Source organism: Camarhynchus parvulus, chromosome 2, assembly GCF_901933205.1.
Source record: "Camarhynchus parvulus chromosome 2, STF_HiC, whole genome shotgun sequence".
NCBI lineage: Eukaryota > Metazoa > Chordata > Aves > Passeriformes > Thraupidae > Camarhynchus > Camarhynchus parvulus.
In genome coordinates this window covers 128,103,621-128,130,554 of record NC_044572.1, presented here as the reverse complement: position 1 = coordinate 128,130,554, position 26,934 = coordinate 128,103,621, and the positions used below count along the sequence as shown (strand labels likewise).

General features: G+C 37.2%; 1 protein-coding gene across 2 annotated transcripts in view; it reads left to right on the top strand.

Annotated features, from left to right (window-relative positions):
• RAD54B (RAD54 homolog B) overlaps positions 1-26,396 on the top strand; it is a 63,973-nt gene extending 37,577 nt beyond the window's left edge. The window contains exons 4-15 of one of the 2 annotated variants that reach the window (XM_030971267.1): positions 2,084-2,284; positions 5,493-5,780; positions 8,193-8,355; positions 9,040-9,265; positions 15,327-15,534; positions 16,036-16,175; positions 16,763-17,053; positions 18,423-18,598; positions 20,759-21,020; positions 22,320-22,386; positions 22,685-22,885; positions 25,563-26,396. In XM_030971267.1, coding sequence (XP_030827127.1) covers positions 2,084-2,284; positions 5,493-5,780; positions 8,193-8,355; positions 9,040-9,265; positions 15,327-15,534; positions 16,036-16,175; positions 16,763-17,053; positions 18,423-18,598; positions 20,759-21,020; positions 22,320-22,386; positions 22,685-22,885; positions 25,563-25,789 — 2,450 coding nt within the window. In that variant the 3' untranslated portion in view covers positions 25,790-26,396. Of the gene's footprint in view, positions 1-2,083; positions 2,285-5,026; positions 5,066-5,492; positions 5,781-8,192; positions 8,356-9,039; positions 9,266-15,326; positions 15,535-16,035; positions 16,176-16,762; positions 17,054-18,422; positions 18,599-20,758; positions 21,021-22,319; positions 22,387-22,684; positions 22,886-25,562 lie in introns of those variants that run through there. The other variant, XM_030971268.1, reaches the window with a different exon arrangement.
• Positions 26,397-26,934: the final 538 nt, after the last annotated feature.

The following is a 26,934-nucleotide window of genomic DNA, read 5'->3' as shown; positions in this document are numbered from 1 at the left end:
TTGTTTCTAAATTATTTGTCTTCTAATTATTTTAAATGAAGCAGGGATAAGAAAAGTTTGAACACTTGTTATTGACTTGAAAGTTAAGCTACTGGTAATTCAGATAATACCATCCAGGATGCCCTGAGTAAAAGAGCAATGACCATAACACAGATCTCAGGGGTCACCAAACTCATGTGGGAGGTCAGTGAAGGAGACAAAGAGGTGGTCATTTGTTTATGGATCGCCATCCTTCAAGAAAGAAGAAGAAAATCCTGCAGTGAAATCTCCAGTTCTTGCAGTAATAGTTTAAAATCTTAATATAAGGAAAGTAGTTGTTGAATAAACTAAGAGAATCAATTTGAAAAACAAAAAGAAAACCATCTTGCATTTATCTGTTGAATCAATTTGCAATTAGAAGCTCAATATAGAATAAAATTAATCTTTTGCAAGGTACAGGTTTCCTCTCTTCCCCCCTCTCTCTCTCACTTCTCTAAATCTTACCACTTGTGATTACTGAATATCCAATAGAGCCTTTTAACTCTTTTACAGAGCTGCACGGATTTTTTTGTTACTGTCTGTTTCATTTACCAAGATTCGTCTACAAAGAATCCCCTGCATTTCAAAAAGGGTTACTGTGTTTCATATTCTTATCCTTCTGTGAAATGCCAGTGTTCAGTAGCTGCTCTGTTATTCCTTGGAGATGGGGACACATCTGCTGCATGAAACTACAGATGTTGGCTAATGCACTGAAGAAACATCTACGTATGGAAAATCCTGTCTGCTTTAGGCACTGTGTCAGCATAGAGTTCTGTACAGACAATACAACTTCTGGGGTGTTTTGGAAAGAATATTCAACTAGATAAATACAGCATTTTTCATTTAGATAATACCTTTTTAGTAAACACCAGTCTGAAAAATTGAACTCATTTTAGGCGTGTAACTTAGGAGTATTTTGCAGTTTTAGGAATCTTGATGTAGAAGTGGTAAAGCTGCTTCTTTGTTGGACTGTTACTGTGAGCAAGAATTTCCTCTTGCTGCTTCTCCTTTAAATACCAGTGCACTTGCAAATTTTGGAAAAGTTAGTCCGTGGCATAAGCGCTTTTTTGTAACAGATTTGTATAGTGTTGAATCCCAGATGGAATCAAAGGAGCAAACCTATTTAAGCTTTTAACCAGCATGCAAGGGTATTTTAATGAAAATTAGTCTGATTCTCCTTTTGAAGCTGTGCATGTGCTGAAAAGGAATGCTACAGATATTCGTTTAGGTAATTCTGATGGCTTCTCTACCATTACTTGTCTCAGATTGCTAACTCTAGCATGTGTTTATTCTTAATCAATGTTATAATCAACTGCTGTCTATTCTGTTATCATTTCTTAACCTTATTGACCTAAATATTGCCTATTAATATTGACATCCGTGACGCTTATCACTGGGTAACTGCTGACAAATCTAAATCAATCTAAGCCTAGTAACAGTGTTTGAGTTGGTGCATACTCAAGAGATGGTCTGCTTCAAGATTTGCACAATTAGTTATTTTTGAAGGGTGCAAGGAAAGAAGTTGAAATTATATTTTCTATTATTACAAGTATGGTTATTCTGCTACTTTGTACAGATGACTTGAGCTCCAGATCTGGTTCCTGGACTCCTTTGTTCCCTTTTCTGAGTTCTGTCTTCCTGTGCTTGCTTTCAGAACATTGCCCAGCACCATCTCACGAGGACCCTGTTTTCATTTTCTCCTGTGGTCATTTCCCTTTTGCTTTTTTTTCAGCCCTTTTATTCTTTTTCCATTCTTAACATTTTGTATATATGTCAGATTAGGAGGTCACTTACTAATGCAACAAGTAATCTTATTTCCCTGGAAATACATACTTTCTGAAACAATGTAATGTTCTTTTGCTTTGGTTTTTTTTTTTTTTTTTCAGGATTAGTCCTTGTGCGGTGTTCTGTCTCAATCCAAATTTACCATAAGGACAGGAAATATACCACTTTGTTTATATAAGACGAAATTTATAGATTGGTCTTGATTTTTTTGAAATGCAAAAGACTGTACACTTTATCAAGAGAAGCTGAGATATTCTTTGTTATTTTATTTCCCTTTTAGATGCACTCTATTTGCCAACATCAGGGACTGCAAAGGAAGAAGCAGCTCAGGAAGCACCTGACTGCCTTGTGAAATATTTCAGTGTCGTGTGGTGTAAGGCATCAAAGAAAAAGCACAAGAAATGGGAAAGCGATGCTATTCTTATTACAAAAGGAAAGTCAGTAATATTGAAAGATATGGAAGGCAAAGACATTGGCAGAGGTACTGTAGAATTGCATACTTGCTCAAAGGAACACCTGGCAGAAAATCACTGTGCTTTGAATTAACAGAGACCCAGCTCTTTAGATATTTTAGTTCTTCATACTAATGGTGACCACAGGATGAAAAAACAGTGGAGATTTTGGGTTTGCTTTTGGTTTGTCTTTTTTTCTCGGAGTGGGGGGGAAGACTGCAAGACAGCTTTATATTTATTGCATATAAGGCAGATGCATGGGGGAGGCTGGAGCAGGCTGAATAACATAATTCACAGAAACACCAAATGCTAGTCCAAAGAGACAGTCTGGAAATCAGCGGCTGTACTAATTCAGCAGCAATGCTAAATGAGAGATGAGTAGTTGATTTTGGTTGCTCACATAATACAGAACTGAAGGAGTTAAAATTTAGGGAAAAGATACAGGTAATTTTCTTGTCGATATCTTGGTCAGCAGTAGGACAATCAGGAATTTCAGGAGTTGGATCTTTACTTTTCAGCCTGTCAAACAGCTAAAAATATTATGTTTGTTGGAAAGACAGGCAAACAGCAAAATTTTCCTGCCCAGCCAAAGTCAACTGTGTAGCAATTTTTAGTCTTGTAGTTTTAGCAGCAGCTGCTGCTGTAAGACATAGTTTGGGTTGATATCAGAGTTAAAAATAAGACTTGCAAACCATAGGCTGCCATCAACTTGGAGCAGTAATTTTTTACTGAAAGCAAAGCAAGAATTAACTTTCCTAATGGAGCCAAAGATATTCTGTAAGGGAGTAGGATTGGACAATGTTTTTGCAAAGCATAATTTGATTTATTTTAGGTCAGAGATGGCTTCTCTGCTCTTTTGTTACAACCATGACATTGTGATCTCATGACATTGTGAGCCTTGTTAGGACCAGGCAATTTTGATTTGCAAATCAGTCTGTGACTTAGAAGTTAATTTTAATTTATTTATACCAAAGCAATATATGTACAGACTTGCTTGTTTTTGAAAAAGGCAGAGTGAAAGAGAGTAATGCCTGGAATGCATCAGCCACCACCCTGTTGTTCTTGTGTTTTTTCAAGTCCTGTCTTCTTGAATTAGCAGCAAACACAATAGAAAAATGAACATTGTGATTTTCTCTTAAAACTGAAGTTAAAAAAAACCTAAAAGTTTTTTTACGGTGTTTGATGGTGTCAGAGAGCACAATACCAATGTCATTAGTGCTAACTTGCCCATTCAGAGTTGCTTTCAATTCATATTGATTCTAAGAAGATAATAAATGGACCAATTTAAGCAGTGTGAGTGTTAAATTTCTGCAATTATTTAACTCACTGAGTGAGAGTGAAAGGTCCAGCAGTGGTGCTTGCCTCCAAAATTGTATGTAATACTGGGAAGTTTATAGTGTGCATGAGCCCTTGGGATTATTATTTTTAAATAGGAAGAAAAAGGCAAAGGAAGATTTTTTCTTTTTTTTCCTTAGGCTTACCAGGGCAGGATCAAGGATGGCACAAGGGAACCTAAAATCAGCACAGCTTATAGCTCATTTTTGAGGCAGCAGAACATCTTACTGTTCTCCTCTGCAATGTCCTAATTCCTTAATAATGCATTGCAAAGAATTTAGGACGTGCTCTCTTGTAAATTGCTGTATGTTACAGAAACGGTTATTTCTGGCAGCTGCATAAACAGTTGAGCTTTGTAGTTTTGCTTTTTGCCTTCTCAGTTTCCATCTACCCTTAAAGCCCATCCAGTATTAGAATTAGACTCTTCTGACCAGAACGTGCACAGGGATACACCTGTATTCAGTGTGTTCAGCCTGAAGCTATGTGGAGGTAATAACAGAAAACAAAAATGCAGAGCAAAGGGAATCATAAATGCCCTCCCTAAGCATCCTATTTAGGAAGACACATGTATTCTTTTGTGTTCAGGCATCTTCTGCTCTTTCCTGAAAACAAGTGTTCCTTCAAGAGCCAAACAAGGTTCACTGTGTGCTTTCTGAATACTTCCAGAGGAGAGGAAGAAAAGTATCTCCCTTTCCCTTTTGGCCAGACTGTTTTTCAGCACTTGCTGAGACTCTTAGACTGTGAAGCTTGGTAATGTTTTCCTCTTAAAGGAATTCAGATGCAGAGCTTCACCTTCCAATCTTTCACACTCCTAGAAGCGGCAGACCCGAGCTTTGCAAACAGCTTCCAAGAGTCTTTATACTTTATATATGGTGTTTATTGGATAAAATATGCCTTGGGAGGCCATGCTTCTTTCTTCACAGCTGAGTGATCTAACTGCTGGTCCACACAGTCTTGCCCTTTTTTTGTCTGGGGGGTTTTTTGGGGTTTATTTTGGCTTGGTTTTTTTTTTTGTTTGTTTGTTTGGTTTTTTTTTTTTTTTTTTTTTTGTTTTTTTTTTTTTTTTTGGCCTCAGTAAGGATCCAAGCCTGTTTATCCAAATTTACACAAATTCAACAATTGAAGTAAAGAATTCTGAAACAGAGATGTGGCTTTGACCTCACCGAGTTAGGAAAATAAATTATATGTCCTCTGTTTCTTATGTGAGAGCTTCAACCAGTAGACTGCTATTTAAAAGAAGGAACCCCCACTCTTTCCTACACTGTTCTTTTAAAAGGAAGTGGCAGCTGTAGCTGTATTTTGTAATGACACCAGCTGTAGCTGTGTTTTGGAATTGTATTTGTAGCTGCAGTGAGAATGCCCACCTGACCAAGCCCAACAACTATTGAACTTACCCATAAATCTTGGCAATAATCAGAGCATGTTCCAGAGCATATGTAGAAGTGAAGATTTCAGAGGCATCTGAATCTTTAAGTGTAAGAAAACTAATGTAGAATTATTTAAAAAGTAAAATACATTGTTTAGATCAATAGCAAGAGGGGTTAGGAGACTTCTTTTGGGGGCATGAAAGAAAGGGAAAAGGACTTATAATGGTTATTAAGGGAAACTTCTGGATTTTACCATATGGAGCTTCTTTTTAAAAGCTGTCTGAAACAGTTGTTTGACATTCAGTAGACTTGGTTGGTGATGAGGATGACTGAGTCTTTGCTCATACACTTTGCTGATTCTGATTATTAGCACTCACATGTCACTATTAAGGAAGGAAAGGCTTTATGTGTAACAATTAAATGTTTCAGAATGAGTAACTTTTTCACAGTTTTTCCTTCCTGCAGATGAGTACTGGTGTTAAGGAAGTAGTACTTGCTGTGTTGTCCTAATTATTTCATTTTTATGTTCTTTTAGGTACTGGATATAAAGCTAAAGAGCTAGACAGCCTTGATGAAGGTCAAACACTGATGGTTGGCGGAAAAGAAATTGAAGTGATGGGTGTAATTTCAGCAGATGATTTCAGCAGTGGCAGGTGTTTTCAGGCTGGAATAGGGACTCATGACACAGATGCAACTGCATTATCTCACACTAGTACAAAACCATTCTGTAAACCATTCAAAAATGTCTGTCAACCCAGTACTAAAGAGAATGTGCTCAGAGATTCTCAAAGCCGCAAGCCTCGCCATGATCCAAATGCTACAAGTAAGATTGAAATTTTAAAGTTTCTTTAAACATCCTCTGACTCTCAAAAAATATTGAATGTGTAACCAAAATGTTCATGTTCCTCAATGTATTACTGAAGTATTTCTGACATACAGTACTAGTATCTAACCATGCTAGGATTTTGTCGTGCGTGTTTCTAGCAAGTAAAATACTCTGCACTGAACAAAGTTTTTCATAGTTGTTACAGATGGCTGTGGAAACAGAGTATTTTCTAAGAGTTTTGCCAAATAAAATGAGTTTACTGATCATTGAAACAATCTGACACATACTAGAAGTTCTAGATGAGTTCCAGCTTCCCACTGGGGTCAGTGACATACAGCCATAATGTGACAGCACAGTAACTGCAGTGGAGGATCAGTAATAGAAAAGTTGTGCCACTTTGCGAGAATTGGTTCTGTCAATGCCTGATCCTTCACAGCCAGTGAGTGTGACTAAAACTCAACAAGATGTGTTTTGGAATAAATGTTTATAGTTCTGTAGTGCTAGAGGTACTATGTGCTGAAGAGCCATGAGAGTTCACATATTGTATAGGAACGGGCTGGTTAAGCAGTTGTGTAAGTAGTTGATTATCTAAGCAGAACTATTCTTTTGTCTACAAACTATATAGGAGCTATATTCTGCTGGTAGCTCTATTTTTCAGATGGAAGATAAAAATGAGCATAAAAAATGTGGCTAAGCAGAGCTGTGCTTATTTAAAAAAATACAACTCTTTTTTTATATTCTTACTATAATACCTCCATCTGAGTTCTTACATCATTTCCTGATACTGTGAGACTTTTTGAAGCTGTTACCTGGCTGCTATGTAAATAAACAATGAAATCTTAGTCAAGTGGTAATTATAAAAGAGCATCCTTATTAACACCAACTTCTGGTCTTAATTTAGCCTGATTACATTTTATCTAAGAATGTTCCTTCCTGAGATTGCAAGATGATGCTGCATAAGCATTCTAACTGAAAATCTGACCGAAAAGGCCAATATATTCAGCATGTAAATTAACAACTTTGCTGTTTCTGCAAAGTTGTTAGTTTGTTAAAGAGTTACTTTTTATTCTAGTTGTCTTCTAGACAGCGTGACTTCTAGTGAATTTGAATACCTCGTATCATATTTTGAGAGCTCTCAACACATCAATAGGTTGGACTCTCAGGCTTTAGGTTTGCTTACACAGGAGGATCACATTTTTTAATGCCTGATTGCATTGCCTCTTGCAGAAGTTACTGAGATACTTTACAAGACCAGGACCTTGATATTGGAACAGTCAGAGGTTTTCACTTCACCATGAAGTCTATGATTATAGTTGATTAAAATGCAGCTTCTACAGAATGGAAAGCCAGCAGAACAGAGCACGGTGACAAAGATGTAAAGCTACATCTTCCACATACAGTTTCTAAGCTTTTAGTCCAGTGTTTATTCAAGCCTTGTTTTTTCCTCGTTTTCATGCAGATTTTTGTCAGAAAAGTTATTTTTTGTCACCACTGGCTTTTAAATACCTACACATGCAATTTGATTTAATCCATCAGAACTCAACCCTTTGTCAGTAGGAAACAAAATCTCCCTGACTGATATAAGCCTTCAACCAACCTATTCCCATGAATAAATTATCAGTATAGGTTTACTCTGGTGACATAAAAATACCAGAAGCCATAAATTGCTTTCTCATTCTGTCTTCTGACAATAAAATTTTTCAGTGAAGGTGTGTAGCAGCAGCAGGAGCAACCCAAGAATGGACATTGTCTAGCAAAATCATAATGTTTGTAAACAGATTATGACAAGCAGAACTGTTATTCAGATGTTACTCAATACTTCATTCTCTCTTTGCCTCTGTATGTCTTCAAACCCGTCAACTTTTTATTCATGCACTGGTGAAATCTTTGTCAGCTCACACCCAATCCTCCCTTATTTTTCTTTAGCAAATCAGTGGCTTTTATCTCTGTTTCTTGGGCAGAGAAGTCTTTATAGGCTACTGCAAGACTATCCCCTTGAAATGTACTATTTAGAGTATTTAGATTTTATGTAGGTCATTGGTTTTTTTCTTAGATTTTCAATTCAGAAGTATTTTGGAACTTCTTCTAATTTAACTCTATGAATTTAACTTTATGAATTTGAAGTCATCAAGCAACTTTTATTGCTTGATGAGGTAGGCAGTTTTACCTCATCCAAAAAATCTCATATTTCTCAGTTTATCATCTTTACCTTTGAGAAAAAAACTATTTGGAAAACCTCTTTAAAATAATGCTTTATTGCAGAAGGCAATCTAGGTACTTATAACTGTATTTTCAGTCTGAGAATGGTCAATAAAATAAACAGTATTTTTAACAGTAATTAGATCATTAACTTTAATAAGTTTTGCTAACAGACTAAGAGTAATGCTTGATTATGCTTTGAACTTGAAGATTCTCTGGTTATGCCACGACCAAATGCAAGTCATCAGTGGATGTTCAATAAGGCTGGTTTACCTGTGGTGGATGTAGTTGTAGATCCTTACATTGCAAGTAATCTCCGCCCACATCAGAAAGAAGGAATTATATTTCTGTATGAATGTGTAATGGGAATGAGGTAAGGTAATAATTATCCTTTTAGCTTTTAATACCTATAATATTTTCCTGCCCATGTTTGAAATGTGACATCCTGGGAAGTGTTGAGCAATTTTTCAGTTAATTAATGTTAGTAATTTTCTCCCAAAAGCAGCTGCACAAGTTTTTTCTGACCTAAATGTAGCATCACACTTGCCATGATTTTGCCAGATGTCATGAGAAGCTAGTGCACCAAAAGGCCTGTCATTTCTACATACCAAATTTTGTAAACACAGATATAATCAAAGCCATGCTGAAGAACAACTGCTTTCTGGGATTTATATTTCATATAATTAAAAATTATTCATGCAATTTATAATTCTGGCATTTAGAAAAAAAGATGTTACTTTAACCTGTTAAAAAAATAGAGCATTGTTTTCAAAAGAGTTTTCTCAAGTCATAGATTCCTTAAGGTATTGGATAATTCTAGTTCTAAAGGCAGATTTAAACTTCAGTTTTAGAGGACTAATGAGTTACTGTAGAAAATGAGAATTTTCATTCCAAGATCTCCTAGTACAACTGAATAAAAACCTACAGGAGACATAATAAGTTTAAATAGGTTCTTTAGACTTCAGAAAACAAGCACAGAAGCAAATCCCTGAAGCAGTTGTGGATAGTTACAGAAATGTCCTTTAAAATGATACCAGCACCTCATTACCTCTTACAGAGTTAGTGGCAGATCTGGAGCTATTCTGGCTGATGAGATGGGCTTGGGAAAAACCCTGCAGTGCATTGCCCTTGTCTGGACTCTCCTGCGCCAGGGGCCCTATGGATGCAGACCTATGCTAAAGCGAGCACTGGTGGTCACCCCTGGGAGTCTGGTGAAAAACTGGAAAAAAGAATTTCAGAAATGGTTGGGAAGTGAAAGGATCAAAGTCTTTACAGTTGATCAGGTAAGATTTATTTCCAAATGGGAATTAGGTCATTATTGGCTCAGAATATAGGAATTATGGGGTTTTTTCCTCTTCCTTTTTTTTTTAAACTAGAGACCAAGCCTAGTAATTCTCTGTTAATATTTATTTATAGTACTTTATTTCTTCTTCAGATAATTGTCCATATGGTATTTTGCTGTCAGTCACCAGTCATAACCCAAGCTCACATGTAGCATATGTCTGTCTCATCTTTCTTCTGGTTTCCCCTTGGAAGTTGTAAAAGGTGACATGGTCCTCCCTGTGCCCCTTCAGTTTAAGGAGTTTTCTGTTGTGTATCAAAGTGCACACCTTCCCTGTTTACATACCAAAGCATCTACCTGTTTCTGTGGTAGTTGCTTTTGTTCTGTACTGAAAACTTCTAATTTGTTTTGGCTGCTTATTTTGGGGTACTTCAGAAGGTTATTCCCTTTCTGTCACAGTCAAGAGTTAGATCTCTGTTGGGATGATTTAAAGTCTCAAGAGTTACCAAGCCTAGAGTCTCAATGTTAGGTAATGAGACTATCTCTTGTCTCTAGAAGAATACAGACAAGTACAAATCTTATTAAGAAGCAGAATGATGCTGATCCTTGTCCCCTCTTGTAGTGAAGCTGTTCCTGCTGGTGTTAATATTCACAAGTTCCAGGGAAGTGGAGAGCTTGTAGTACCTCCATGGGTGCTTGCAACAAAGATGAAGATACTTATCTTCCAAATTTATTTTTTAAACTAATAATTTCATACAGGTAGACTGATGAAACAAATAGTACTTCATGCTAAAGGTTATCCAATTCTTACAACAACCACATTTGCCTTTAGTTCCTAGAATTATGCTTATTGGAAGAATTAATATTTCAGGTGAAGCAGAAGTTTTCAATGGAAGTTTACTTCTTGGTAGATTGTACACAATTTTGTAACAATAATAATTTCTTTAAATTCGACTCATTATTGGCACACTCTTGAAACTGTTGATCTTCCACTGAAGACAATGCATGTATAATAGGTGCATTGTGCATAATTTGTTTTTCTTAGTAACTTTTTTCAGGTTGTGGAAATGAAGCAAACTGACTTGCCAGGAACTGTAATATAATATAGGTTGGGATGGGAGAAATGAAATTTCCTAAAAGAAATGGATACAAGGCGAAATATAATATGGCAACATTTTAACCTGAGAGGCTAGTTAGAGATAATTAAACGTTTTCTTGCAGTTTTTATGAATAATGTTGGGAGGAGAAAACCTGAATTTGATGACAGTTACTATGCCCCAAAATGACAGTAGCTTTCATTTTCTTTAAATTTAAATAATTTTAAAACTGTTACTCATCCCATTGGACCTATTTGACTGGGGACACTCAGCAGCTTTAACAACTGTGTTTCCAAATACCACAGAATACACTGTCATGCAAAAGGAAGACACAATATGACTTGCCTGGTGTATAATGAGGTATTTCACAATAAGTTACTGTCTATCTTCTCTGGGAAAACAGCAATTACCATACTGTTATTTCTCCAGTATAACTTAAAGAAGGAGCTTGTCTCCAGCATTTTCTTCTGTTCCTGTCTGTAAGGAATGCATTCAAAGTACTGCTAGACTTTTTAAAATGTTTTGCTCACTTTCACACTGAAACGCCACAAACTGATCCTAACCCTTCAGTACCAGACTTTTTAAAACACCAGGATATTATCTGCTTTTAAAATGTGATTATGGTTTAATTATGTTAATATGCAAATGCCATGTAGAGAACATTGCTTTTAAAAGGAAGGCATCTCCACAAAGGTTGCTTTTAGGTCTTGTTAATTCCTATTTTAAGCATTTGCAATGTGTTTGAGAGAATAATTCCTTTATCTGTCTGCAGAGTATCACTTCCTACTGGAGTTGTTTTGATTTGGTTTTGAAGTCAAAATATCTGGAAAAATAATTACAGGTCTACATTGCTTTATGATTCAGCATTTTTGAATTCACACTTTACCAGCAACATTGGATTTGAATGAGTGCAAAGAAAGGCCTGTTCAAAGAGGAAGTCTGGGACATTATGGACCCCTAATACTGATTGATAATTGCTCCATATGTGGCTCCAGGCAGCTCACTTAAATCTGTCAAGTCACTTTGGATAATTGTTAAATTGGAGGCTATAATATAGACATATCTTGCAGCCAGTTAAGAGTATGATTTAATTATTTGAAATTAGCTTGTAAATTTGTTTTAATTTTTCATCTTTCAACCACTGCTGTTGTTACATACAGTAGGAAATACATTATATTTGACTGCAGGAGGCTTGTAAGGGACTCTCCTGCATTTTTTTTTAAGGAGTTCAAACTCTGCTGCATACTTGATATTTTTCCAGGGGGGATGTTGGTGGCTGTTCTCCAGTGCCTCAGCACTTTCCCCATCTCAGCTCACAGCCTGAAAGTGTACAAAAAGAAAATGGTTTCTGAACCCTGGGCATCTTCTGATGCTTGACTATGCCAGGAGAAGTTCAGAGAGGCATTGCCTCTGTCTTCAAGGCTGCAATGTGGAGCCTGTATATTGGGCTGGGACAACACTGGGTCTTCCCTACAGGGCTCTTCTGTGTCTCTGTTCCTGTGTTGGGAAATTTTCTGCTCCTGTTTTGAAAATGGCAGTAAAAATACAACAAGAAAACAGGCAGTTAACTACAGTCCTGGAAACAACAGGAATGCTGAAGTCCAATCCCAAACACCTGGAAAAATGGGTGCACATCCTTGTTACCTGGTCCTTACTACTCTTTGCTTCCTCTGATGTGCTGGGCCTCATTGTGAGCAGCATGTGGGGGGCTGATCTGCTGCATGGTACTTTGTGAGATTAATGTGCTGGATTCATCCCATGGATTCATTGAATCACCTGCTAGGAGGCTCTAAAGGTTGTGATAATTAAGTTGTGCTGCTTTTACAATGTATTACACCATCTGGCTCCAGACTTAGTTGTCTGTGTTTGGTAACTGATCTTGTTTGGAAATAAAAATACCTTCTAAGGCTCTAGACTGATTTGTTTTCACAATTAAAGAGGTTGCAGCTTGTCAGCTGCGCCTGTAGCCTGCTTAGTTAGTGAACACTGTTAGGACATAGGAAGAAACATTCAGGAAATTAGCATCTGGAGCCAAGTGGAAGGGTAAGGGACATGCCCACAGGAGATTTTTCCAGTTTTATGCATAATTGCAAGACAGGTAGACTATCCTAGCACATTTACAAGTCTGCACAGAAATACAACTGTTTCTTTTTTGGAGGAAGTGCTCTGTCCCATTACAGTGACTATTTAGTGTGTGCATTTCCTTCAATAGACAGGAAAATTCTTGGTGTCTTTTGAAGGAAAAGGGCTTGAGGGGTATATAAGAGAGGAGATGGTTGCAGTCATTTTCTGACCAGTAATACAGAGATTAGAAATCTATCAGTAGACAGACATGTTTTCTGGGGCAGGTTATGGACTCTTTATTTCCTGAATCCCAGGGTGACCTTACCTGTTGGCCAACCCATCAATGTTAAGGGCTAGTAACAAAGTTAATCATAGAATAATCGTGAAATATCCTGTTGAAAGGGACCTCAAGGGTCATGCAGTCCAACGTTTCTTGGCAAAAGCACTGTCCGGACAAGATGGCCCAGCATCCTGTCCGGACAAATCTCCACCACTCCCCTGGGGCGATTATTCCAATGGCTGGTGATTCTCATTGTGAAACGTTCTCCTCATGTGCAATTGGAACTTCCTGAGGAGTAACCTTGTACCCATTATCCCTTGTCTTTTCCATGTGACTTCTTGTAAAAAGGGAGTCTCCATCTTCACTTTAAATAGTGGAACATGGTGAGGAGGTCTCCCCTAAGTCCTCTTTTCTCAAGGCTGAACAAATCCAGTTCTCTCAGCCTTTCCCCTTCTGACAGGCTTCCCAGTCTGTGGCTCTTCTCTGGACCCTCTCCAGCCTGTCCACATCTTTTCTGCAGAGCAGGGACTAAAACTGAGCACAGTATTCCAGTGTGGCCTGATGAGCCCTGAGCAGAGTGGGACCATGACTTCTGGATCTCTGCTGGTGATGCCCTTGTGGATACAGCCCAGCACCCTGTTGCCTCTCTGTGCCAGCACAGCACTGTTTGCTCATGCTGATCTGATTGTCCACCTGAATCCCCAGATCCCTTTCCACAGAGATGTTCCCCAGCTGGGTGGATCGCAGCCCTATGGCGCTGCACACCTGGGTTATGTTTTCCCAGGTGCAAGACCTGATGGTTGCCCTTGCTGGACTTCATCAGATTCTTGTTAGCCACTCCCCAGCCTATCCAAATCTTCCTGCAGGGTGGCTCTCTCTTCCAAAGTGTCCCCTTTCCCACTCAGTTTGGTATCACTGGGAAACTTCATTGTGGTGCACTTGATCCCATCTTCCCAATCATTTTCTGAGGATATTAAACAGAGCTGGGCCTGACATCAGTCCTGGGGGACCCCACTTGTGCCACGCTGCCCATTTGAGGAGGAGCCATTGACCAGCACCCTCTGGGTGCTGCATCTCAACCAGCTCCCACCACCACATGGAGCACTTGTCCACACCACAGCCCATCTGCTTTTCCAGAGGCTGGCTGTGGGAAACCACTCTGAAAGCCTTGGAGAAATCCAGGAGGCAAAGTCCACCCAGCCCACACCAACCAAGCAGCTTACTTTGTCACAGAGGGTGACCAGGTTTGTCAAGCTCAGTTTGTCCTTGGTGAGTTCATGTTGGCTTTTCCCAATCCCTTGCTTCCTCTGACATGTGATAGCTCCCATGAAGATTCATTCCATAACTTAGAAGTTCCTCCTTTAAACCCTACTTGTAGATGGGGGTATTGTCCTTCCAATCTTCTGGCACATCCCGTACTCTCCTTTGACTTCTCCAGAAGTTATGCATTGGCCTTGCAATGATGTCAGTCAGCTCTCTTAATACCCTGGCAATGTCAGGGCCCATTAATCCATAGGGGTCAAGCTCCTGTAAGAGCTCACCCCCACCTTCCTTCACTGACCCTGGTGGGTCTGTAATTAGCCTGGATTTTTGTTTCTAGGGCTGGGGACCCAGCAGTGCTGGTGAAGACAGAGGTAAAGAAGGTGCTGTGACTAATTCACCTCTCCTGTTTATTGGTGGGCCAATATTTTCCTTCTGTTTCTGCTTCTTTTTTACATACCTGGAGAACTGTTTCTTGCAGTTCCCAACATCTTTGGCTAAATTAATTTCTAGCTGAGCTTTTGCTTTTCTGTCTGCATCTCTGCAGGCCCTGGCAATGCCCTTGTAGATCTCAACAGGTGTTTATCCACATTTCCGTTGCTGGTGCACTTTACTTTTGATTTTGACTCAGAAGCTCTCAGTTACGCCAAGGGGTCTCTTGCTCCACCTGTTTCCCTTGTCTTTAAAGGGGATGAACTATTTTCATGCTGCCAGAAAATCATCCTTGAAAAACTCCCAGCACTTGGGAGTTCCTTTGACCTCCATGAAAGCACCCTGCAGAATCCCTCCCACCTGTGCTCCAAGCAAGCTGAACTTTGCTCTTCTATATCCTGAGACCTAGAACCAATTCAGTAGGTTAAATAATACCAATAGGCTATAATATTCAATAATATAAAATTAAATTAAAATCTACAAAAGGAATTCTGGTAGACTGTGGTAATTTCCTACTGGACGTTACCAGGCTGAGATCCAAAGTGAATGTACAAGGAGCTACCTGTGGCCCTTCATTATCTTGGCTTTAATTATTCATTTGAAGCTTACCCAAATGCCAGCAGTGGAAAGCTATTACAAGAACTCCGTGCTTTTCACCTTCATGGTATTGTGTCTCCAGAGGACTTAAAGGCTTAAAAGAATAATAATTTTTCTTTTAATGAGGTGGTAAAATTCTAAATTGCTGTATCAGATCTCTTTCGCAAATTAGGAAAGAATCAATAATCCGAAGTCATGAAGGAGATAGTAAATACCTTGTGTCATGTGAGAAGAAATTTCTGTAGTCACTGGATTTTTAAGGAATGTGATGATTTTTAAGGAAGTGATTTCCAATGGAATAGTTGTATGATTTATTTTCCTTATGCCTGCAGGACCACAAAGTAGAAGAATTTATCAGTTCTCCACTTTATTCTGTTATGATAATCAGTTACGAGATGCTGTTGAGATCTTCAGATCAAATTCAGGCTGTAGAATTTAACCTCCTGATCTGTGATGAGGGACATCGGCTGAAAAACAGCACTATTAAGACAACTGCAGCCCTTACTAGTCTGTCTTGTGAGAGGAGAATTATTCTTACTGGTTAGTATCTTTTAGTATTTTTTATGTTGATAGTGCTAGATTGGGGTAAAAAAAAGCATGAGATCAGTTGGAATTTGGGGAATGGGTATTAAATGAAGAAATCTCAGGTGTTATAAAAACAGGTTATTTCCAATTGTTTTTACATAAAGACAAAATATGTTAGTCTTCAGGGCCAAGCAAGGAGCCTTAGATCTTCTGTAAGGGAATTGGGATTCTGCACTCAATGTTTTCCTTTGTAGTTATTTAGTAAAATTGATTTAGAACTTGACTTTTTAAATTCCTTTGTCAGAACAATTATATCTGCAGTCCATTTAGTTAGGAGTACAGTATCTTGTCATTCATGGTAAAGTTTTAGATCAATTCAGGACTCTGAGTAATTCACACAGAAATAAAACATCTGTTTTCAAGATACATTGTCAATATTAATGCTTGCATTCAATGTACTTCTATCAGTTTAAAGTAAAAATAACCAATTGCAGATTTTTTTTTTTCTCTTTCAAGGTACTCCAATCCAAAATGACTTGCAAGAATTTTATGCATTAATAGAGTTTGTGAATCCAGGAATACTTGGTTCTTTATCCACGTATAGAAAAATATATGAGGAACCAATTGTCAGATCTAGAGAACCTTCAGCAACAGAGGTATTGGGTTAAAAAATTCTGTTATAGAAGAAAATTCATAGTAAAATGAAATTTGTATTTTGTGGAGCAAAGTGAAGCTCAGGGCTACTAATAGTAGCTGAAGCTTTTCACCTTCCTATTTGACATGAAGTCACTTGTTTTCCAAAGGGAGCAGAAGGAGAACACACATGTTAAAATCACCTCATTTCAGCTGCCTATTAATTATCAGGCAACAGCTGTGCTTCCAACACCTGCATTCCCCAATAAGCCATGTGCATTGCCATGTGACAATACTTTATCCATTCTTAGCTTCTCCACAGCACTGCAAGGTCTGCATGCTTTCACTGTATCTTGAGAATAGAATTCTAGAATATAATTCAAGCCTTGGATGTCATCTGGGACATTATTTTCCTTTGTTTAAGACTTTAGAAACCAGACATAGTATTAATGCAGTGGTAGTAATTGGAGAAGAATTGGTCATTACAGTCCCATGTCAGAAAGTGGTATCATACTTTTAAGAGGTTATTTAAATACCTAATTAAAATCATACAGAACATTATTCTGATGAAATACACGATTATAATTAATTTTGTGCTTTGTTCTTTTAGGAGGAAAAGGAATTAGGAGAAAAAAGAGCAGCAGAACTCACACGCCTCACTGGACTCTTTATTCTAAGAAGAACACAGGAGGTTATAAACAAATTTCTGCCCCCCAAAAAGGAGAGCATAATCTTCTGCCGACCAACAGCGCTGCAACTTGAATTGTATAGAAAACTGCTTAGTTCTCGTGCCATTACATCCTGTCTGCAAGGCAGGCTGGAAAATAGTCCCCACCTAATATGTATAGGAGCTCTGAAAAAACTTTGCAATCATCCATGTCTTCTGTTTAAAGCTGTAAAGGTATCTATTTGCATGGGGGTGTGTGCTTGCAATTAGTCATTTCAGCAGACACGTGTCACTAAAGCTGTGTTATCAATGTGCCTGTTGCTTAAGGTCATTTCCATACTCTCACATGCAGCTTGCTCTAGGAAGTCTGCTTTCAAAAGCACAAGTGTTAGGAAATCTGAATGTGCTCAGGAAGAGTATCTCACTAGTTTCCTATTGCCTTATGCTGTTTTCTCTTTCTTAATCTATTTTCCGTCTTAACCTTGTCTCTGAATATTTGTAAAAATGCATATAAATGTGAATTTTACAAAGAGCACTATTAACTAGGGATTACTAGTCTAGATTACTAGTATGTACTAGTATTACTAGTATGTCTGCTGGTTTCTCTGAAAGCTCCCTGACCACATGATATTTTCACTTTTTCAAGCTTAATGACCCTGGGAGCTGCAGGCTCAAGATGTCAGTGGTACTAGATGTCCCCATTACCACTTCTCCTACGGTTGTACATAAAAAAATGTTTTTATTCCCATAGGCAAATAGTATGATAATTAGAACTTGGTAATAGTAACGTCAATGGCCCCTAGCTGAAGTCCAAGTAAGGTGGGTGGAAATGTAAATCTTTCTTTAAAGATGTACTTTATGACTTTGGTGGAATATGCACAGTGCAGTATCCCTGTAGCTTTCAATGCTGCCAAGTTCATTGCCTTTACTTCATAGTGTAAGCATTAGAAACCTTTCATATGCAAAAACACAAGCCTTTATTAAATAGAGGGATGGAGAGGACTGTATGTGCAAATCATTTTTTGCCATTATGGTTTTGGCATTTGAATGGTCTGGCTTTTTCCTCCCTGTGAAACACTGATTTTCTAAGTACAGCAAAATATAACCTGTGTTTCTACTATTTTATTGGTTTTGCTTGCCAGCTTTTCTTCATTTTCAGTAGTATAACTGAATCTTAATGACAGTATTTTCCTAAACAGAGTGAATGATTGGGAAGTTTCATAATAATTATGGGATTTAGAAAGAATACACAATGTATTGATTTCCTCCTCACTCCCAAGGTTTAGATATATCTTTACTGTGGAAATACATTTATGTGGTTGCTTAAGTGGAGAAGTTGTACACATTTTTCAGTTCTAAGTATTTCAACTTTCTCCTTAGCTTCAAACAATGTATTAGATTAGAGAATGTAAACTAATATAAACTATAAGTATTTTAAAACTTTGCTTTCAATCCCGTGTTGGAAGGTTGTCATGCTCACATAGTACATTGCTTTGTGGCAGCTTTTTATGCCTCCTTTTGTCTTTGTGATAAAAATATAGCAATCTTTAAAAAAAATTATGTTAGAGGGGATATGGAATTTTAATCCTTTTCTTTTCAACAGGAAAAAAGCTGTGATCCTATGTCTGAGGAATATGATGAGTCCAGCCTCTATGAAGGTGTAATAGATGTCTTCCCACAAGATTATACTTCAGACACTTTCCGTGAAACTGATTCAGGAAAATTGCAGGTGCTGGTGAAGTTGTTGGCAGCAATCCATGAGCTCAACTCTTCTGAAAGGCAAGTGTGAAAGAAAGGCAGAAGGGAGGTAATGGGAGTGACCTTCTGGATATTGATTTGCTTTTCAAATGCATGGGAGTATAATATTCAAAATAAAGGTATTGCAGCTGTTTGCAGGGGTGCCAAATTAATTTAAACATTGTAGTCCTGGCTTTCTTGTTAAATTGTGAATTTAGAACTTCTAGCTGACATAATTTTTAAAGATGGTCTTCATATTTTTTCCAGGTTGTGATACTTGAATTTTTTACACTGTAAAGCAAGTAAGATGGTTTGCTACAGCCGTTGTGCTGCACCCTGTACTTGTAGAGGCTTTCTAATTCTTTGTATCTTCATGAGAAGATGTGTTATTCTATGAAATTGCACTGAAATATTTTCATTACTAGATTATAAATTATTTCCTCTTTAATCATGCTTAACTGCTCACTGCTTGCTGCCTTTTCTAAAGTTCAGGGCAAACATTCTCCACAGATGAACTTGCCCAGCAACCACTTATTTCCCCTGTAGTAGATGCCACTGACATGTAGGAAAACTTCTGGCTATCATGGGGTAATAGGATGCACATGATTAATTTCTGTGCAATTGCTGATTTGTGGGAATCTCACATGACCTGGTGTCCCAGGATAATTTTTTATGGACTCATGCCTTAAAGTCCAACTGTTCCAAAAGTATTTCAGTTTTAACTTTTATTTCAAGTGATGTTTGAAGAGGACACACTGCAATTCAGTAGTGGGTAGTAAGAGCAGATCTCTTGACACTGGTGTAATGGAATCTGAAGATACTTTTTTTCACAAATCAGAAAGTTGAGCCTGTTGCTGGAGTTTATATACTTAGCGTCCATTGAAACCAGTGACAGCTGAATATCTAAATGTATTGGCCTTAGTTTTTGTAGGTCAGTGAAACCAGGAGTGTCAGTAAAACCTGTATCTCTCTGTAGCAGTACTTTAGGGGCTGCTGATTTGAGGCATTACTTTATGCCTTTAAGTTTTGTTGCATTAATTCAGTGCAGCTCATATTTATTTTTCTTTGGTTTCTCTGCTTTTGTTGGTACTGAACAGTTTTTGCAATATACAGACTCAATTCCAGTCCTAATCTGAAGTTTATATTCTATTTTTGAGTGCAGACAAAGCTGTGGATGTTATGTTGATTGACAAAAAAATAAGTCTTGCAAAGTCTTTACAAACAGATAATGGATGTAGTTCAGCTGTAAAGTGTAATAATAAAAATATTCGAAACCACTTCTAAAATGTTAATATTTTCATTTTCCCCTGAAATTATTTGTCTAGTTCTTCAGAACTTGTTTTAAATCAAAATTATTTTTAAAAAATAATGAAATTAATAATTATTTATTCTTCTTAAAAAAAATCAAGTATATTACATTTAGTTTAGATGACTAAAGACCTCCAAATGAGATCTGGCAGAAAATGCTCTGTTCTTTTACTTATGGCTTAAATTCAAAAGACATTTGTCTACTTAGTAGAATCATCCTCAATATTTGGGAGGATAGGAATGCTGGATTTTCAAACCTTTGAAACCTAATTAGACAAAATTTCAGAGAAAATAGACCAACATAGCTTGGACCATTACTGTAAGGGATCAGACTAATTTTGCTTTCTAAAAAAACTCAGTGTAGTCTTCATCCCTGTTCTTTTCAGCCATAAAATGTAGGAAAGTCTCTCTGCTGTCCTACTTGACTTTAATTATAATTTTTGTTAGAATTTTCTGATGTTTTCTGTAGAAATTCATAGTAGCTTTTTCAGTAAGTAGAGTTTTATATATACATTATTTATTAGCTCCTACAACATCCTCTGCAAATGCTGTCTTAACAACAGTTATTTTGTATAAACAGATTTTAAAAAAATCTAAAATCTATCTTTGTGATTGGTTGTGAGTGCTGCAATCTGCATTATGCCAAATTCTGTTGCAAAAGGAGACATTAATTATTTAACACTTGAATGCTTGACTGTAAGTATAAAGCATCCAGATCTGGTATGTGCTTCTAATTAACTGGAAATGTTTTATATTGTAGAAAGTAAAAGTAACCCTGAGTTGATGTGTAATTTTTCACCTTAATTTTATTTTCTTCTACGTCTTCAGCGATTTGTTATTGGACTTTAATTTTACCAAGGTCTAGGCTGATGACTTTGTTTTACTGTTTGACAGAGTTGTGCTGGTATCCAATTACACTCAGACATTAAATGTATTACAAGATGTATGCAAACATTATGGATACTCCTATACCAGACTTGATGGCCATACTCCTGTCTCCCAGAGACAACATATTGTGGATGCTTTCAATAGCAAATTCAGCCCAGCTTTCATCTTTTTGCTGAGTTCAAAGGCTGGTGGAGTGGGACTGAACCTGGTTGGAGCATCTCATTTGATCCTGTATGATATTGACTGGAATCCAGCTACAGATATTCAGGTCTGGTAACAACTGTGTACATGTGGGTTGGGATGGGCATCAAATGAATTCTTGACTGATTTTGAATTGCCTGACTTTACATGTCTTACTGCTACCAATTATCACATTGTGTCTGGACAAGTACAACAATGAGGGAAAACTCTTCCTGAGAAGAAAAGAAGAAATATTTGTCTGTCATATTATATATACTGGGATCAGTAGAAGCCCTCTTGCAGTAAAAAAATAAAAAGATTAAATTCTAGTTTCTTCAGAGGAGTGAGTCATGTATCCTCTTTGTCTCTTCATGTCTTTTTATCTGGAGAGATGCTGTGTTTCTAAAAAGAAAAGGAAAATGGGATTAGATTGCATAGCAAACGTTGCTGTTGATTTGCAATCCCTGAGAAAAAGGGAGAGACTCTGATCACAATTGCAAGAATGAGAAAATCACATGGCAGTGATGCCAAAAGAAAGAAAAGAAAGCCAACGCTGTGCTATTCTTGTGAAGGCACTGTTGGCCTCAAGGGATTATTTAGTTAGCATAAGAGTCTTCAGTTAAAATAGTCCTTAAAAATAACAATTAAAAAATATTTTTATGAACTCAGTAAGAAACTTTTTATTGTAGAGTAATGCCGTGTCCTTAATACCTGAAATAAGCCCTTGCTCCTCTTCTCAGGGTGAATTAGTACCCTCATGTGGTCACTTGTCTTGTTGCTTGAAAAAGTCTGGTAAATCAGACAAAATTGCTACAGGTTGCCAGAGACTGCAAGCCTGTTGTGTGTGTTTGTACTGAAGATGTAGGTGTGACCCATAAGTTTTTTAAAAAAAGATCATATAGCAGTACTCAGTTTCACATTTTGTTTGTTTCAGAAAGGAGGTGCAAACAATCATTTTTAGAATTTCAATAGAAATGTAAAAGTAACTTTTAAAGGCATATTGTGAAAAAAAACCCCAATTTTGGAGATGAGGAGAATTATCAGTATTCCTGAAATATTAAATATTTGTTAATGCTTGGAAAACAAATTTGAAGAGGGGATTTCTTTCAGGAAATAATTGAAACACCTACTTTCCTACTTTTGTGTACAGAAAGGAAGAGAAGCATAAATGGCAGAAAGTAAATTATATTTTCAAAACTGTTTACAATTAATACTAGAAAACTTACAGAAACAATCACAGAGAACTATTGGGGAATGCATTATCCAGACAACATCTCTTTGAAGAAGTGGGCAGAACTGGTAATTCAGTCAGTGAAGGCTACAAGCTTTAGCGAAGTATCCTTGTACAGCAGGCTGTTAATGCTCTTCATCTTCTTGCTTTCCTCAGGCAATGGCTAGAGTGTGGAGAGATGGTCAGAAACGTGCTGTCCATATCTACAGGCTGCTAACCACAGGTCAGAGATGGTGCTCAACTTAGCCAGAGTGAGACAGATGTTGACATTTTGTCCATAAAATAAAGAGAGAGAATAGTTTTGGAAATAATTTGGTCTTTAAAAATATATATTTGTTCTGACTTCAGTTAAGATGGAGACATCACATTGATTCACTTGCCTTTGCTTTGCTCTTTCTTAAATAAATGAAAATAGTGATTTAGCATTTCCTCTGTATATTGGTATCAAGAAATGGAATTGACTTCTTTGTAAATACTGGTCAAAAACTATCCCAATTTATCTGTTTTTCTTTTCAATACAGGTTCAATAGAAGAAAAGATTTATCAAAGACAGATCAGCAAACAAGACCTTTCTGGGGCAGTTGTAGACCTTTCCAAGACATCTGAGCACACACATTTTTCTATTGAGGAGCTTAAAAATCTCTTTACTCTACATGAAGATTCCAGCTGTGTTACTCATGACTTGCTTGAGTGTGACTGTATGGGAAAGGTTGACCATCAAAGTGAGTTTGTTTTTCATTATCTCTGGCCACCGCTGTGGAATCCATTCTTTATATATAGTCTGTCTCTGGAGAAAACTTTGATTCTCAGTAAAAGAGAATTGAAATAATGAGGTTCATTATGGAATCTTCCACACACTGGCTGATTTATCTAATCAATAGGAGTCCTTCATGAAAAGAGAAGATTAATTTCTTGCAGTAACAACCAGTTCATTTATCATGCAAGTAGCAAATATGCACATCTATCCTTTCTGTAGGGACCTGTCTCCTGTTCTTCTGGCATATCAAAGTTGTTTTCATACCTTGCTCTGTACAGGTGTATAGGTTTAAGTTGGAAACAGGATTAAAAAAAATAAATGGTCATAAGTTATGTTTGCATCCTAACCATTTTTGTTTTTATAGCTGATCTAGTCCTTAAAGGAAAGAGTGTCTATTGCCTTGGTATATTTCTCTTTTGGGGCATGAAATATTCATGTGCACTATTTACAGGAGTGATAGTGTGGTACCAATACTGATGTCTTCTAAATGCACACAGAAACCTCAATAAAAAGCACTCAAGAAATGGGTACAAGACTGTGTGTTCTCAATAGACAGGGACAGGAAAAGAAGTAATGCAAACCCAATACTTTTTTCCTTGAAGGTTTGCATGTTCCCAGGTAATAGATTAGACTTGTACTTCTTTCTCATCTCATTCTACCCAAAATGAGGAAGACTTGGCTAGTGACAGCACAGGGCTTCTGTAGACATAAGAATTTGATTTTCTGCTTTATTTTTACTCCAAATGCTGATTAAATCATCTTTGTATCTTTCTTTAATGATTGAAAAATTAGACCTTCTGTTTCTTCATAAGTGATTTTCTATATTTACCATCCTCCATTTAGGTACTATTACAGGATCTGTGTGGGAAAGGCACCTTCTGAGTTAAATATTTTTGGCCACATTTTCCCAGTGGTATGCAGTGAGGCATGTATGGCTCCTGGATTGCAGAAATCCAGGGAAATTTTGTGTTGCTACTGTGATGAACACTGGTGCTTGCAATTTTATTTAGCAGCTTGCAATTGCCTTAACATCTTGATTTCTTATCTTATGCTTTGAACATACTTTGGTTTCATCAATTCAATCACAACATTGGCCTCTTGGGTTCTGTGACTTTTTCAAGGGTAGTTCCTGTTCCCAGTAAACAAAACCTTTTGGCAGTAAATCAAGGAAAATCCTGAAGGCCATTATTAGACTTAAGTGGTGGTGATGATAGAGTGAGGGGAAGGTTTGACTTCCTACAGAGCAGAGGACAAGCTGGCTCATTGTCTCCCTAGTCAAATTGTTCTGAGTCATGGGCTTCAGCTTGATCACCCCAGAATGCAGCTACCACTGGCTGGACTCTTTGCCTTTCCTAAGAACAGAAAGCTGTCAAATTACATCAAGAACCAGATTCCAGATTACTGGGGATAGAGTCTGATGTGCAGAAAAGCCAAGAACTTCCAATGATTTGTCTCCTCCATTTCTAGCAAGTATGATTCAAAAGATAAACTAAAGAGGAGCCAAACAATATAATACAGGTCTTACAACCATCATCTCCTGTGGTCCATTCACACTAGGGTCATCTTTAGAAAACTATAGGGGTCTTGAGAGGAGGATATTTCCTGTGCATGGATCATGCAGATGGGTTGCTTGCTATTCTGCTGCCCTTCACATCAGCTACAAAGCTATAAGCCTGTTGTTTTACCTGATCATAGTGTACTTTAGGAGTTAGGAAGGCAGAATCTGTAAATGCATCTATTCTAAATTTTCATCTGGCCAGTAAAAAATGTATTTCAAGTCTACTTCAAGCATCATATGTCAGTCAAAAGGAAAGTTTTGTGTTTATGAGTCTTTATGGGCTCTCAGAAACTTAAAAATACCAGGAATAGCCTGAGTCATGCTGCTCATATCCCTGGTCTTTTCTAACGAGCACATAATACTGCTATGAAAATATTTGATGACAAGTTTTAAACCAGTAACAGTACTGATGCAATTTTTTTCATACAAAATTATTTCTTCATTTATCCCATGCATTACGTGAATCATAAAGCCATCAGTGTGACGTGCACTGCAATGACCTGATACAATTTGGGGCTTTAGGATCCTCTCTTAAAAGTGAATTAATCTCAGAGGAATAGTCTTTTCATTACTGTGATATACAGTATTGTGTATATTGACCAAATTGGCATAATCTGGATGTACAGACTGTACAGATCTAGTGTGCTGAGTCAATGAAACAGCTACTCAAATTATTCTTAGCTGGCTGGAGTGATTCCTCTGGGAAGAAATTGAAGCTAGCGTGCATTTTGCTGCAACATACATCTAGATTCAGATTTACTCAAAGAATGAGAGCAGGCCAAATGTCACAGAATTAGGAAGACAGAGGAAAGGAAGTTGGCAAATAAGATATTTCCTTTCCCATCCATGTGTAAAAGGATTTGTCTTTATGCTAGCATGTGGTAATTTTGATAACCTTGATCAATGAGCAAGAAGCAGCCTTCCCTCTCTTACTGTGGATATATGTTTGGATTTTGTTGGTACAGAATGATTATATGTGCTGTTCTATTTTCTCTTGTTTCTTATCACCAGCTGTCTTATTGATTCAGACCGAAATTTTCTGTCTTAGTTTTCTCTGATTAGTCTACTGCACCATTTTTTTCAGATACTTCCTCAGAAAAGCCTCCTGTATCTAGAAGCTGCCAGCTTGAACAAAACCATGGGAAGCCTAATTCAAAGAAGCCACTTTCCATGTCACAGCTGATGCAATGGAAGCATTTCTCTGGGCAACATCAGACTCTTGCTGATCCTTTCCTTGAAAGGATAAAGGAAAATGTTTCTTTCATTTTCCAGAATGTAACCAATTCTACTTCCCCACCTAATAAAACTTGAGTGTCTTTTTCTGCATCCTCCTTGTCCAAGGCCTTGTAAACAACTGATGTGCAGTTACCTATTGGTTTTTTTGCCCAGTTCTGTTTTGTGTGTTTCTTGTGAGGTTTCTGGGTAAATGTGATTCCTGGTGTTTATACAAAGTTACAGTTATTACTAAGTTAATCATACCTGCTGTAATTATAATACAGATTTTTAAAACAAACTTTGCTTTCCAGTATTTTGATCTTTTGATATCATATATGCAAATTAATTTTTATGTACATTACTACTGTAAGTCTACTTTGATTTATAGATTTCATTTGATCATAATAATTTATTGCTTGTAAAGCTGGCAACTCTTCAACCAAATTTTATAAATTAGGCAATGCTATATACATGTGTATTACAAGACTCTGGTTGGATTTTGTTATAACAATGTTATGTGTCTGTATAAATGCAGCTTTATAACAAAGTAGATGGTTTTTTTTCTGCTGAATTTACAGTTGAATGAAATTCAGAGCAATAGTCACTAATGTCCAAAATTCGGAGGGCATGGCTTGATACTGTGTCAAAGTAATCTAAAATTCTCCTATTGCTTTTATTTGGGAAAATAAACTTTATTTCTCAGGCATACATAGTACAGGATTATCTTCATGTTGTTAACTCCTTTTAAGAATGTGGTTTGCCAGATTGAAGTACTGAGCATTTTATGGTATATTTTTAATGACTGTATTGCCCTTCTTTGAAGACATAAACATTCAAAATCAGTTTGTAGCTTTTAAGTGAAGTACTTTGAAATGCCCACGAGAGCAGAAGAATGGATAATTTTCATAAATACTGCAAACTTACAGAATTTGATAGACCTTGAGCAAGAAGAGGGCTCCATTGTCATAATCCTGCATTGTGTTTGATATTATGATATGGTATATGTGCCAACAAAGCCTAAGTGCCCAACCAAATTTCAGAAGCATTTAAAATTACTCTGTTACTGTTAGTACTGCCTCTTTCCCTAGACTGGCATTGAATTCACAGCCCATCCTAACCCATCATCAGACATTCTCCTTGCATTTTGATGCAGTTTTGGAACTTGAAAGCCATGTGCACTGACCTCTGTTTGCCATCCATATTTATTTCAGAGGGTTTTTTGAGTTTCCTTCCACTCTAAT